Raw genomic sequence first — 14554 nt, forward strand, 5'->3', positions numbered from 1 at the left:
TGAGCCGAGAAAGAAGTGGTCACGAAGGGAATGGACTAAATGACCTTTGGAAAGCTATGGGGGTTTGGGAGAGAGGAAACTGGAGCTGTTAGTATCTTCCCACTCCCTGCTGCCTCCTGGTGATCCTAGCTATTAGTCATCCTTTTCCTCCTCTCAAACTCTCCATAACTTCTTTCCTCTATTTTCTTCTTCTCTCTGCTGCCCCATAGCGTCAGCTTCTCAATTTAGGTAACTTGTTTTTTCCTTTTAAATGGGGATCATTTGGTAATTAACTAACAAGTATTTGGTTAGCTTACTATATAATCTACTCTGTAGGTGATGCAAATAAATATAAAACACAATCCAGCCTTCAAGGGGCCTAAAAGCTTCTTAAGGAGACAAGACAAATATAACTAAGGAGAGTAAAGATGACTTAAAGCAATACAGCATAAACCTAGTAACTTCTGAGTTAACAGAAGAGGTGATCCTGTCCAGTCTGTTTCTACCTATACAACTTCTCTTGAATCCTACCAGACACTCCTTTCTATTCAAACAACTACCACCTTTGTTTAGGCACTTATCATATTTTGTCTAGGTTATTGCAATGACCTAATTGCTCTCCTTATTGCAAGCCTCTCCTCATTCTAATGTATCCAAAGTGATTTTCCTTAAGCCCAGGCCATAGGAGCAGCTAGGTAGCACAGTGGATAGAGCACCAGACCTGGAGACTGAAGGTTCTGGGTTCAAATTCGACCTCAGATACTCCCTGGCTTTGTGACTCTAGGCAAGTTACTTAAGCCCAGTTGCCTAGAACTTGTCACTCTTCTGTCTTAGAATTGATACTAAGTTAAGTGTTTAAAAAACAAACAAACAACAGGCCAGAACATGTCACTCTCCTACTCTAATGGCTTTCTATCATCTCCAGGATCAAATATAAATTCTTCTGTTTGGTTTTTTTAAACCCTTCATATTCTGACTCCAAGCTATCTTCTCAACTTCATAGTACACTATGCCTTCAGGCATTCTATAGACCAGTCAAACTGGATGTCTTTCATTTATTCACATTGTCACTGGTTGTTCTGTGCACCTAGAATGCTCTCTCTCCTCAGCTTCCCCTTGTCAGAGCCCTTTCTTTCTTCAAGATGTAGCTCAAGTACACAAAGCTGTTCCTGATCCTCGTTATGTCCTACTTTCTAACACCTCGTATTGAACTAATCTCTTTCCCATATTTTTTAAAGATTGTTGTTCTAATGCATGAGGCATTAGAAGAGGACTAGCCCCTCTGGTGTGAGGTCTTGCCAAGCCCTTTTCAGGGATGCTCATTCATTTTTGGTGTCCCCCCACCCCCTCACCTATGATGGCAACAAGCAGCCACACCCCAGAAAATCATCTTGGTAGACAGGATAAACCAGGTTGAAGTTAATCAACAAGCCTTAAACCAGTCAGTGAGTTAGGGGGATATCTACCAAAAACATATGAAGAATTCCTCCAGTGGAATTGGCATATGAGAACAATTTGTTCCAAAGGCCATGAAGACAGGCACTGTAGAGCACTTAGAAAAACTTGGTCAGACACTAAAGATGCCAAGGCCATCCACTGCATTCTGCATCCTGGGCCATCACCAGAGGTCCTGATTCTTGTCCTCTGGAGGAGAGAATGAGGCTGATGACTTTTGTGCAATTTTGCCTCACTTAAATCCAATTAATGCAGATCCGTGCAGCTTAACTGGTCACAAAACACCTTAGATGTTAGAGTGAAGACTGTTCATTCTAAGATTGCAAAGGTGTGGTGCCTTTATTTTTTGTGAAATACAACTTTATTTTCAGTTCTGAATTCTCTTACTCCTCCCTCCTTCTCCTGAACCCATTAAGATGACAGAAAAACAAAGCCCATCACCAATATGTATAATGATATAAAAAAAATTCTCACATTGGTCATGGGAAGGAAAGGGAAAGTTTGAGTCCCTCAATTCTCTATCTGGAAGTGGATAACATTTTTCATCATGAGCATTATGGTTGGTCATTGTACTGATCCCTAAGAGTCCCTAAGTCTTTGCAAACTTCTTACCTTTACAATATTCTTATTATTGTATGTGATGTTCTCTTGGTCCTACTTGTTTCACTATAAACCAGTTCATACAACTCTTCTGAAACCATTTTTTCTGAAACTATTCTCCTCATTTCTCGTAGAACAATAGTATTCCATCACATACCATAATTCAGTCAGCCATTCCCTAATTAATGGACATCCCCTCAGTTTCTAAATCTTTGCTACTACTTTAAAAACAAACTGCTATAAATATTTTTGTACATATGGGTCTTTTCCCTCCGTCTTTGATCTGTCTAGGACAGTGATTCCCAAAGTGGGCGCCGTTGCCCCCTAGTGGGTGCTGCAGCGATCCAGGAAAGCGGTGATGGCCACAGGTGCATTTATCTTTCCTATTAATTGCTATTAAATTTTTTTAAAATTAATTTCCAGGGGTGCTAAGTAACATTTTTTCTGGAAAGGGGGTGGTAGGCCAAAAAAGTTTGGGAACCACTGATCTAGGACATAGACCTAGTGGTGGCATTGCTGGGTCAAGGGTTATGTCCCATTTAAATAATGTTTTCCAAATTGCTTTTCAGAATGGTTGGGCTACCTAAACCCCTCATTTTACACATGAGGTAACTAAGAGCTAGAAAGATTAAGTAACACACCCAAAGTCACAGGAAGTTACTAGCAGAGATAAGCTGCACACTCAGATCCTCTGACTCCAGATACAGTATTCTGTTCTAGTCCTCACTCATTTGCAGAATTGAGGTGACTGGCAGGTCCTGCAGTTCCAGCTCAGGATAACAACCCTGCTGGTCTGGCCAGATGACTTTTGATGTCACATCCTTCGTTTTACTTTAGGGCATGAGTTTCTAGAATCCTATTGTTGTAATGTCACAAGGTTAAAGCATTTTCATTATATAGACAGTAATCATTTCTTTTATTCTTAATCCCTTACCTTCTATCATTACTTAGCATACTAATTCATTGGGAGTTAGAGACCAAGTATATTCTAAGTATCTATCTAAGGCAAAAAAAAAGCAGCATCCACTGTGCTACCTCGCTGCTCCCTGTAGGGGGCCAGACCCAGAGTCAGGAGGACCTGAGCTCAAATCTAGCCTCAGACACTTCTGAGCTGTGTGACCCTGGGCAAGTCTCTTAACTCTGATTGTGGAGCCCTTCCTGCTCTTCTTAGAATTAATATTAAGAAAGAACATGAGGTTTTTTCCCCCCTTAATTATAATAATAATAATTTCTACCAAAAGAAAGTATTTGTCCTCACACAGAGTAACTTAGTGCAAACAGCACCAGAAAGAGAGAGACGTGGGTTCAAATCTTGACTATCTCAAGTCAGTTGTGTGACCTTAAATGAATCTTTTCCCTTCTTCAGGCTTCAATTTCCTTATCTACAAAGTAATGGGTTTGGAAAAGTGACTTCTTTCTTTCTAACTTTAAGTTCTTGAAGTTAGTGTGTCCTAACACCAAAAGATACTGTAACTCCTCCATCTTAAGACAATAGCACTGTAGATGGCCCCTTCCTCATGGGGAAGGAGCACCTGGTCAGTGATAGGGAAGCAATGATGAAGCAATCCTGTAGATTGCAGACCCACAAAAAGGAAGTGGCAGCAGTAGTCTAAACCAGTGATGGGCAAACTTTTTAAAGAGGGTGCCAAAGGAAAGGAAATGCTCATCTGTCAGTCTGTTTCTAAGGCAACTCTTTCCAAGTTTCATTGTATTATATCCTACTCATTGTATTCGTCAGATTGGGAATAATGTCATGAAGTCAGATAGAACATTTCAAGGGGTGGAATCTGGCCCAAAAGCCATAGTTTGCCCATCACTGGAACCATCTTCTTTACTCTGTGCCCCCAACGATCTTCTGATTCTTTAGTTACCTTCTTGGGCTTCCCTTTCCCCTAACCTCTGAGCTTAATCCCAAAAGATCAGGATCTCCTCCGAGTTCCTAAGAGAACCCAATTGGATCATCACAGATTGCAGTGAGTAAATAACTATGTCTGGACCTCCAATTCTGAATTCTCTGCCTCCTATAAATTCCTTTCCCCTCACTTCCCATCTCCTATAGCCCAGCCTCAACCTCCCAAGCAAGGGCAGGTATGTACAGACCAAGAACAGGCTCAGGAAGTTTCAGGCCTGAAGAGGAATAAAGAACAGTGTAGTGAGAAGAACTCTGACTTTGGAGTCACAGATTCCAATCATAGCTTCCTGCTTTTATATGGGGAGTTGAACAAGAAGATTTTTTTTAAACCCTTACCTTCTGTCTTGGAGTCAATACTGTATATTGTCTCCAAGGCAGAAGAGTGGTAAGGGTAGGCAATGGGGGTCAAGTGACTTGCCCAGGGTCACCCAGCTAGGAAGTGTCTGAGGCTAAATTTGAACCCAGGATCTCTAGACCTAGCTCTCACTCCACTGAGCCACCCAGCTGCCCCCAAGAAGATTTTTAACATTCCTGCCAACTCTGACTTTCTAGGCACTATTCCTGCTCCTTTCAGTTTCACTATTTCAGGCTCCTGGGAAGCAATAGAAGGTGAAAGAAAAATGGTTCCCCAGAGTTAAGGTCTACTTCTCAAACAGAGGGAGATTAAGCCTACTACATTAATTTTGTTAATTCAATTTATTTAAGATTCAAATTCTCTCCTTTCCCTTTTCCCTCACATTTAGAAAGCAAGAAATACACCCCCACCCCGTTACAGACATGAATATTCATGCAAAACATCTCCCATGACTGAGTCCAAAAAAAGTCTTCAGATCTGTACCCCAAATCCATCACCCCCACATCAGGAACATTTCATTTTTAGGCCTCTGAAATCATTGGTGGTCATTGAGCTGGTGAGAATCCTAAGTTGTTCAAAGTGGTTTTCTTCTACAATATTGCTTTTATTGTCTAAATTATTCTCCTGGTTCAGCATTGGTTTGCACAGGTCTTTCCAGTTTCTCTGAAGTCACCTTTTCATCATTTAAAAAAAATTTTTCCATGGTTACATGATTCATGATTCCCCCCCTCCCCCATTTTCCCTCCCTATCCTGGAGCTGACAAGCAATTCCACTGGGTTATACATGTGTCATTGTTCAAAACCAATTTCCATGTTATTCATATTTGCAATAGAGTGATCTTTTAACATCAACACCCAAATCATATCCCCATAGAACTATGTGATCAGTCCTGTTTTTCTTCTGCGTTTCTGCTCCCACAGTTCTTTCTCTGGAGGTGGATAGTGTTCTTTCTCCTAAATTCCTCTGGATTGTCCTGGATTATTGCATTGCTAGTAGAAAAGTCACTTACATTCGATTGTGCCACAATGTCTCTTCATCATTTCTCAAAGCACAATAGTGTTCCTCTCGATGTATATATCATAACCTCTTCAGCTATTCCCCAATTGATGGGCACTTCCTTGGGTTCTTTACCCATAGTTCTCCCCCCAAAAGCTGCGACAGATATCTTTGTACATATGGGGCTAGCCTGGTACATTTAAACTGCTCATCCTCTGACTGCCTCCTCCTCAGCCTTTGGGGGTACAGTTGCAGATAAGAGGAAACTGCATATGGGAACTAGAGAGATGGGGCTGACACAGGTAGCTGAGCATGAAGGCATTTCCACTTTCCAGAGCCAGCTAGCACCTGGTTATTTCCTGTTAGGGGAGCAAGTACTGAACCCCATTCAGTGACAGTGTCCTATGTGTTTCAAGGGCTGCATTAGAGCTGAAGGCAGGACAGATAGGTCAGGATCAGCCAAGTGTGTTTGACACTGCTGGGCAGGCTGGGAAGGTCAAACCCTGGCAACTTAGAAAGTAGGGGATAGGGGACAGCTGGGTAGCTCAGTGGATTGAGAGCCAGACCCAGAGACTGAGAGGTCCTAGGTTCAAATCTTGTCTCAGACACTTCCTAGCTGGGTGACCGTGGGCAAGTCACTTAACCCCCATTGCCTAGGCCTTACCATTCTTCTGCCTTGGAACCAATACACAGTATTGATTCCAAGATGGAAGGTAAGAGTTTAAAAATAAATAAAAGAAAAAAAGAAAGTAGGCAACAGAGTATATACCTCCTGAGTCATGGACCTGGGCTTAGGTTTTCTCTTCCTCTGCCCCCTTATCCTCTCTCTAACCCCCCATCCCTGAGAGCAAGAAGGTTATTGCATTAAAAGCTCAGGTCTTGGCAGAGCTGTGACACTCCTTCCTCCTGGGACTGCTGGGTGAGCAAGGAGCTGTGATGGGTCTATTACATGAGGGCTGGATGGGTGATCTGCTATAGGGATCTCATGTCTCCAGTCTTGTTCCTGGTCCCAGATTCTTCCATATCCTGGTTGCTCACAGAAGGGATGGTGTGTAAGGTGGGAAAAGGGATTTTATGGGTTCAGTATATTAAAAGGTGGTCACCAGAGGATTGAACTATTATCAATCCTCAGTTAAAAATAATCTCAATTGAAAAATGGGCAAGAGACATGAATAGGCAATTCTCAGGTAAAGAAATCAAAAGTATCAATAAGCACATGAGAAAGTGTTCTAAATCTCTAATAATTAGAGAAATGGAAATCAAAACAACTCTGAGGTATTACCTCACACCTAGCAGATTGGCTAAAATGAAAGAAGGGGAGAGTAATGAATGCTGGAGGGAATGTGGCAAAATTGGGACATTGATGCATTGCTGGGGGAGTTGTGAACTGATCCAACCATTCTGGCTGACAATTTGGAACTATGCTCAAAGGGCTATAAAAGAATGCCTGCCCTTTGATCCAGCCATACCATTGTTGGGTTTGTACCCCAAAGAGATCATAGATAAACAGACTTGTATGAAAATATTTATAGCTGTGCTTTTTGTGGTGGCAAAGAACTGGAAAAGGAGGGTATGTCCTTCAATTGGGGAATGGCTGAACAAACTGTGGTATATGCTAGTGATGGAATACTATTGTGCTAAAAGGAATAATAAACTGGAAGGAGTTCCAGGTGAACTGGAAAGACCTCCAGGATCTGATGCAGAGTGAAAGGAGCAGAGCCAGAAGAACATTGTACACAGAGACTGATACACTGTGGTAAAATCGAATGTTATGGACTTCTGTACCAGCAGCAATACAATGACACAAGACAGCTCTGAGAGATTTATGGTAAAGATGCTACCCACATTCAGAAGAAGGACTGCAGGAGAGGAAACATAGAAGATAAACAACTGCTTGAATGCATGGGCTGAGGCGGACATGATTGGGGATGTAGACTTGAAACTACCACACCAATGCAACTAACAACAATATGGAAATAGGCTCTGAACAAGGACACATGTTACAACCAGTGGGAATGTGTGTCAGCCATGGGTGGGGGGAGTGCGGGGGGGGGGGGGTGAAGGGGAAAGTAGGAGCATGAATCATGTAACCATGTTAAAAATGAATATTAATAAATGTTTTTTAAAAAAAGAATAATCTCAAATCAAAATTGACCTTTATGTAAATTTATTTACATGAGAGAAGAGAGAAAGACAGTAAGAATCTATTTCACTGATTAGTCCAGGTATATCTTAATCTTCAGCCGAGAGTTAAGAGGGCCTGAGGCCTGGAGGTGAATGGAGAAAACTCTACTCACAGAGTCTATAAAAGGAAGTTTCCCAATAGAAGTTCAGGAAGATTCAGTCTTTAAACTCACCATATGGAACAGTTGCGGTCACGAACCTGCGAAGCTCCCTCAGATCTCCTTCACTACACCAGTTGCAGCCTCCCTCCCCTTCCTCTTTGGAAGGGGTCACATATATGTCACTTCCAGTGCCTTCCCTTAGCCTAAGTGTCCAATCACAATAGACGCTTTCTCATAGAAAGCATAGAGGGTGGTGCCTCAATTCTGATTGCTTACTCTAGGACCTCCCAGAATTGGAAGGTGCTCTCACCTTTGGTGATTAAATCTAAAGATGGGCAGTGTAGACTTAATCCAATTATCACAGGTGGGAGGCCAAAACTGTTGCTGTTGTTGCACTGCACCTTCCAACCCAACTATCTAGGGCTCAACCTTGATCTACATCTCTGGTAAGGCCCCTGGTCTACCTCATTAAACAATTACAGAAAACATTTATTAGAGGTGTGATGAATAAAGGAAATATAAAGGTTAAAGGAAAAAGAGTCCCTGCCTTTATGAGGATTACAATCAAGTTAGTTGATTAGAAAGAGGTCACCAGGGGGCAACTGGGTAGCTCAGTGGATTGAGAGTCATGCCTAGAGATGGGAGGTCCTGGGTTCAAATCTGGCCTCAGACACTTTTTAGCTGTGTGACCCTGGGCAAGTCACTTGACCCCCATTGCCCACCCTTACCACTCTTCCACCTAGGAGCCAATACACAGAAGTTAAGGGTTTAAAAAAATGCCCCCCCAAAAAAAATAAAAGAAAAGAAAAAGAAAAGAAAGAGGTCACCAAAGGTAACTACAAGTACTTTAGAAAGATGTAAAACAAAGTGTTTGAAAGAATTTGGGGGATTACTAAAAATAGAACAGGTTTCTTGAAGGAGGAATTGGTTTCTAAAATGTTGACTAAAATTAAACAATAAAGAGTAGAAGGGAACATCTTTCAGCAAAAGCTTGTAGACAAGAGAAAACATTGGGTCCTCTAGGTGGATTTGAGGAGGGCAGAGTTGAGCTTCAGACCATAGAGTGTTAAGAAGAGGAAGAGAGTAATTGGAGGACTGAAAAGTTATGTAGCGATAGGTAGTTAGAGGCCTTGAATGCCAGGCAGAGGAACTCCAACTATTCAGATAATAGAGAGCCAGTGAAAATCTTTTGAACAGAGGAGGTTTGATCTGCCTGATTTCCCATTTACAAAGCACAACTTGCCTAAAGGACCATAAAACTGTACATATCTTATAACCCAGCAATTCCACTACTAGGGTCTGTATCCCAAAGAGATCAAAGTTAGAGGAAAAGAACCCACCTGTACAAAAATATTTGTAGCAGCTCTTTTTATAGAGGCAAAGAACTGGGAAGTGAAGAGATGTCCATCAGTTGGGTAATGGCTAGATAAGTTGCGGACTATGATTGTAATGGAATACTATTGTGCTATAAGAAATGATGAGTGGGATAATCACAAAAAAAAAACAAACCTGGAAAGATATATGAAGTAATGCAAAATGAAGGGAGCAGAACCAGGAGAATGTTGTTCATAGCAACAGCAATAATGTATGATGCTCAACTGTGAATGACTTAACTATTATCTGCAGAGCAAGGATCTAGGACCATGATGGTGAACCTATGGTACACATGCCAAAGAGGGCACACAGAGCAGTCTCTGTGGACATGTGTGCCATGTGATTCCCTGACCCCCTCCTCTCCCACTATCCCCGGCATAGTTTATTACTAGAAAGGCAGAGGGACGTGGGTGGAGTTGCTTTCTTCCCCTTCTCCACTGTGCCTGATGACATTTTTTTACATCACCTACCCCTCTACCCAGCAGCCCAATGGAAGCTCTTCCTCCCTCTCCTGTCTGGGGTAAGGTGGGGGGAGTAGGGCACACAGTCTTTTGGAGTAGTCTAAAACAACTCCAAGGGACTGGAGCCAAAAAAGGCTATCCACAGCCATAGAAGGAGCTAATGTAGTCCAAATGCAGATTGAGGCATACCATTCTTCACTTTATTTCCTCCATGAATTTTTCTCTACCATAAGCAATGTGTCTTCTTTCACAATACAACAAACATGGAAATAGGTATTGTATGATAGCACACGTAAAACCTATATCATATTATCTGCCATCTTGGGAGGGGAGATAAAGAGTGAAAGGGAGGGAGAGAACATGGATGGCAAAATGTCAGAAAACAATTATTAAAAGTTTTATGACATGTTTAAAAAAAAGAAAGCACTGTTGCTTACTGTCTCTGTGACCTTGGGCAAATCACAACTTCTCTGGGAGCCAGTTTTCATCTAGAAAATATTTTCCAACTATAAATCCATGATTCTATGTTACTGGCTTTTTATGTTCCATGCACTTGAAGTAGTGGCCCAGATTCTTGTGCTGCCCAACTTCAGGCATAAAGTTCCAGTCTTCCAGTGTTAAAGGCTATGCCCCAACCCAAATCCTTCCTAGGAGACACTTGCCTACATTGTCTTTCTCTCTCACCAAAAGATTTCAGAGTAAGAATCACTTATCAGACTTGGTGTGAAAGAGCAGATTAAGTGGACTGTGGAATCAGGAATATGAGGAACCCCAGAGAATGTGCAGGAGGAAGGTCTTACCCCCAAGATATCAGATTTCAGTTTGTCCCAGTTCTGGAAAAAGACACAGTCAGGGTCAGACCTGGAAGCTCAAAATGGGAGCAAAGTGGACCAATAAATTACCTAGCTTTTGAGCTACTGAAGGATATGAATCAGAGGGTGAATCCTGTCAGTGATGTTTGTAGACATGTATAATGAAACTGGCGGACATACCTCTATTACATATGCAGATGAAAACCCCAAGTTCTCACTCATACGCCCCTTCCCTAATGCTCTTTTCAGCTGGGTCCTCAGTAAGGCACAGGCCCTCTCACTGTTCTTTCTAGGATTCCTTCCCTCCTTAGTGTAGAATGGAGCTGCCTTTTATCCTCCCCAGGGATTGGATTGGGGGAAAGAAGAGCATCTAGGAGGGAAGAGACCTGATCCTGAGCTGCATCTCCTGGCAGATCCTGATGAAGGCAGAGCCAGCAAGGAATGAGCCATTTGAAAAATGAGTCCCAGGATCTAACCCAAATCCTTAGACCCGAATACTCTCTCTTCTCATTAACCCCTTTGCCTTTTCCACCCTACCTATCCCCAGGATCTTCTGCCCTAACCCTTCTCTATCTCCCAACCTGCCTAGCCACAATTAAATCTTATCTACACTCCACCCTCACTCAGATTCTCTTCTATTCCCTCTGCCCTGGATGACTGGTTCCCACCTTTCCCATCCACCCTCCACTGCCTTATCCTAGATACACTCCAGACCTCCCTGTTGTAGTTCTGGATGTGTGGGGACTGGCCCTCTAGTGAAAGTTCTGTCTTACAAATCCCAGCTTCCTAGGCTGGAAAAACTAAAGGTTTAGTGTTAATGGAATGCTGCTGGAACCAAGCAATCCATTAAAGACCTTTCCAGGGTGAGAAGGGGCAAAAAAAGGATCTGAGAAGAAAAAGTATTTTCCAGGGATTTAAAGTTTCTCTCCAAACTAATGCAGGTGTGGAGCAGGAGCACATCTGCCTAGCAAGAAGAGATTTGCTCTCACCTTTACCCCATTGCTTATCTAGATAGTGTAGTAGAAACCACTAAAGTGTTCTTGCTACATAAGAAGAAGGAAGTTGATATAAAGATACAGCTTAGAACATCCTGGAGACAAGGGCTGAGACCAATCTAAGTTGGAAGTTTTTATATCCCCTACTGTGGCCTTCTCATCTTATAGATGAAAAACCTGAAAAGATCTAGAAATTTCTTTGTATCTTCCAACTCCGCCATTCTCATCATCCACCACATGCCTCTCCACAAACTCTCTGGCACCCAGTGATCCACATCTATGAATGTTTTTCCATACACTGAGTGACCCCTTCCCACCTACTAACATCTACCCCAAATATGCAGTGATCCTTACCTACTCATATCCACAAATATCCATAAAAATTACCCCCAGTAACCTCCCATTTACCAATATACTTATAAGCAACTAGATGGGGTTCTACCTGGGCATATTTGCCCATATAATCTCTTCTACTGTTGTTGTTCAACCTTCATTAAAAACAAAACCAAAAATTTACCTTCTATCTTAGAATCAATACGGTATATTGATTCTAAAGCGGAAAAGGGGTGAAGGTTAGGCCAATGATAGTGAACCTTTTAGAGGGGTGGATGATGTGAGAAATGTCCTTAGGTGCCTGTGGAAAGGGAAGGGGAGCAGCCCAGCCCCAATCCTTCTGGCTTTCTAATAAAGAACTCTGGCAAACTCTGTGCTGGGGTGATTGCATGAGTGCCCACAGAGAGGGCTCTGAGTGCCCTCCCCAGTGCCATAGTTTCACCACCATGGGGCTACACAATAGGGGTTAAGTGACTTGTTCAGAGCTACATAGCTAGTAAGTATCTGGCATCCAATTTGAACCCAGGACCTCTCATCTGTAGGCCTAGCTTTCAATTCCTGAGCCACCTAGCTTCCACCTAGCTGGCCCCACATCCTTCATTTCTGAGGAGGAACAAAGACTCCATGGGGTTATGTCTTGACTTATGCATGAATTGAATTTAAGAGAGACAAAATTAGACAAAGTCATCAGCCTCACTCTCTTCCAGAGTCATTGAAACACAGGGATAAGATAAAAGTAAAGGTAACTGGATGATGGCTCAGGATGCAATGGATGACCTTGGCTTTGATATCTGACCAAGCTCTATATGCTCCACAGTGCTCCTTTGGAATTTCTGAGTCCTAGAAGACCCTGAACATATTAGTGCATTAAAAATATTAATATCTCACCTCCCCAATCAAGCAGAGAGGATAGAAGAGGAAATGGGAATAAAGATGACCAAAAGAAAGGGGAGAGGGGGCAGCTGGGTGGCTCAGTAGATTGAGAGCCAGGCCCAGAGATGGGAGGTCCTGGGTTCAAATTTGACCTCTGACACTTCCTAGCTGTGTGACCCTGGGCAAGTCACTTAACGCCCATTGCCTAGCCCTTCCCACTCTTCTACCTTGGAACCAATACTTAGTAAGTAAGGTAAAGGTATAGGTACTTAGTAAAAAAAGTGAGGTAAGGGTTGAAAGAAAGAAAGAAAGAAAGAAAGAAAGAAAGAAAGAAAGAAAGAAAGAAAGAAAGAAAGAAAGAAAGAAAGAAAGGAAGAAAGAAAGAAAGAAAGAAAGAAAGGAAGAAAGAAAGAAAGAAAAAGAAAGAAAGAAAGAAAGAAAGAAAGGGGAGAGACCTCTGAAATGGTCCTAGATTTAGTTCCCTACTAACCAGGATGCTGTGATCCTCACTAGATGTAGCATGTCAGGGTGCAAAGCCCAAGCTTCAATGCAGAGATGTCTCTTTTTCCAGAGGGTCCAGGTAAGAAACTAAAAGGATGGGATAGGGAGTGAGTGCTCTGTAGGGCTTCTAGAGCTTTCATTGTATCTGAGCCTTTATGAGGTTTGGCCAGGGGAGCTCCAAGACAAGTTGCCTGAGGTCTCTGGGTTTTCAGAAGCAACTATTCAGAGCAGTCACAACTCACAAGAGTCTTCTCAAGCATTCTTCAAAGGTACAACAATTCCCATGGTTTTTTTCCTCTAGTTTCCTTTACTCATTCCTTTTTTTTAAACCCTTACCTTCTATCTTGGAGTCAATATTGTGTATTGGCTCCAAGGCAGAAGAATGGTAAGGGCTAGGCAATGGGGGTCAAGTGACTTGCCCAGGGTCACCCAGCTAGGAAGTGTCTGAGGTCAGATTTGAACCTAAGACCTCCCATCTCTAGGCCTGGCTCTCAATCCACTGAGCTACCCAGCTACCCCCTTCCTTTTCTCATTCTTGCTTCCCAACCTTTCCAGTTCCCTAAATCCCTACAAGAAATCTTGATTTTGTCCAGAGGCTTCCACTGAGGGATGAAGAAGTGGTTGGAATAGAAGATGCTCAAGTTATGTTTCATTCCTTTTTCCGGTCTTGCTACATTCAGGCTTCCAGAGCCCCTACTTCCTTCCTGGAGGTTCCAGCCCAGAGCTTCTCTGTAAAGCCCTTCTTAGGCGAGCTAGAACTTGGAGCTTTACCTCTGGGCTGGAGCTGAGAATTGAACCTGCAGTTCCCCATAGTGGACACAAGGGGTCCTTGCTCCTCTGAGTCAGGAGGCTTCTCCACACCCTAGCTTCCTTCCAATCGATATATAACATCCCTTACACTCATCATCTCCCCAGTCTTTTTCCGCGCATGCAACAAGAGAGCGATCTTCGGATAGGGAATAATAATGTGATGATACAGAGGAACTCTAGTCAGCGCCGATGATAGGTTCTACCCAGCTGAACTGGTAACGAGTCAATTCAACAAATGCTTATTAAGAGTCCACTACTTAATGTGCCAGGTACTGGGAATAAAAATGGACAATAAAGGTGTCCTTCTGGCCCTCTGTCTGCTCACTGTGCTGCCCACTCTGGTCAAGGGGATTGGAGGGGAAGGGTCGAGGCTAGGGAGGGACATGCAGGGTTGGAAAGTGGGTAGACTTGTGGGGAAATGGTATGAAGAAAGGGGGAACTGGGAAGCAAGCAGTGAAGTGGACGTGGGAAGAAGTCTTTGGTGTGACCAGCAGCAACGTCCTGCCATTCAGGCAGCCCCTGGGGCAACGACCTCCAGAGTACTCCAATGTTCTGTTCCGAAGATGGGATCTGGGAATGGAGCTTGGGGAAAAAAAGAGGAACAGAAAAGGAGTTGGGGGGGCATTGTAAGAAGCAGAGTTCCCTTTGTGGAGGGCAGGAAGTGGAGGGTAATGCTGGGGGCCCTAGGGGCCAGTGGGGGTGGGTAGAGTGGCACCAGGTCAACTCCCAGCTGTCGGCAGGAAGGAATCCTGGAGGCCTGATTCCCCAGCCCCCCTCTTAGGGCTCCTCTTATCTGAGGGAGGAGCTCTTCC

The 14554-nt window shown here is 43.1% G+C and overlaps 1 protein-coding gene across 1 annotated transcript in view; it reads right to left on the reverse strand.

The window, feature by feature from the left end:
- The window catches only part of NFATC4 (nuclear factor of activated T cells 4), a 15829-nt gene extending 14460 nt beyond the window's left edge, over positions 1–1369 (reverse strand). Inside the window, exon 1 of the mRNA XM_044660059.1 lies at positions 1332–1369. Coding sequence (XP_044515994.1) covers positions 1332–1369 — 38 coding nt within the window. The remainder of the gene's footprint in view (positions 1–1331) is intronic.
- Positions 1370–14554: the final 13185 nt, after the last annotated feature.

Source organism: Gracilinanus agilis, chromosome 2 (assembly GCF_016433145.1).
Source record: "Gracilinanus agilis isolate LMUSP501 chromosome 2, AgileGrace, whole genome shotgun sequence".
NCBI classification, from domain to species: Eukaryota; Metazoa; Chordata; class Mammalia; order Didelphimorphia; family Didelphidae; genus Gracilinanus; species Gracilinanus agilis.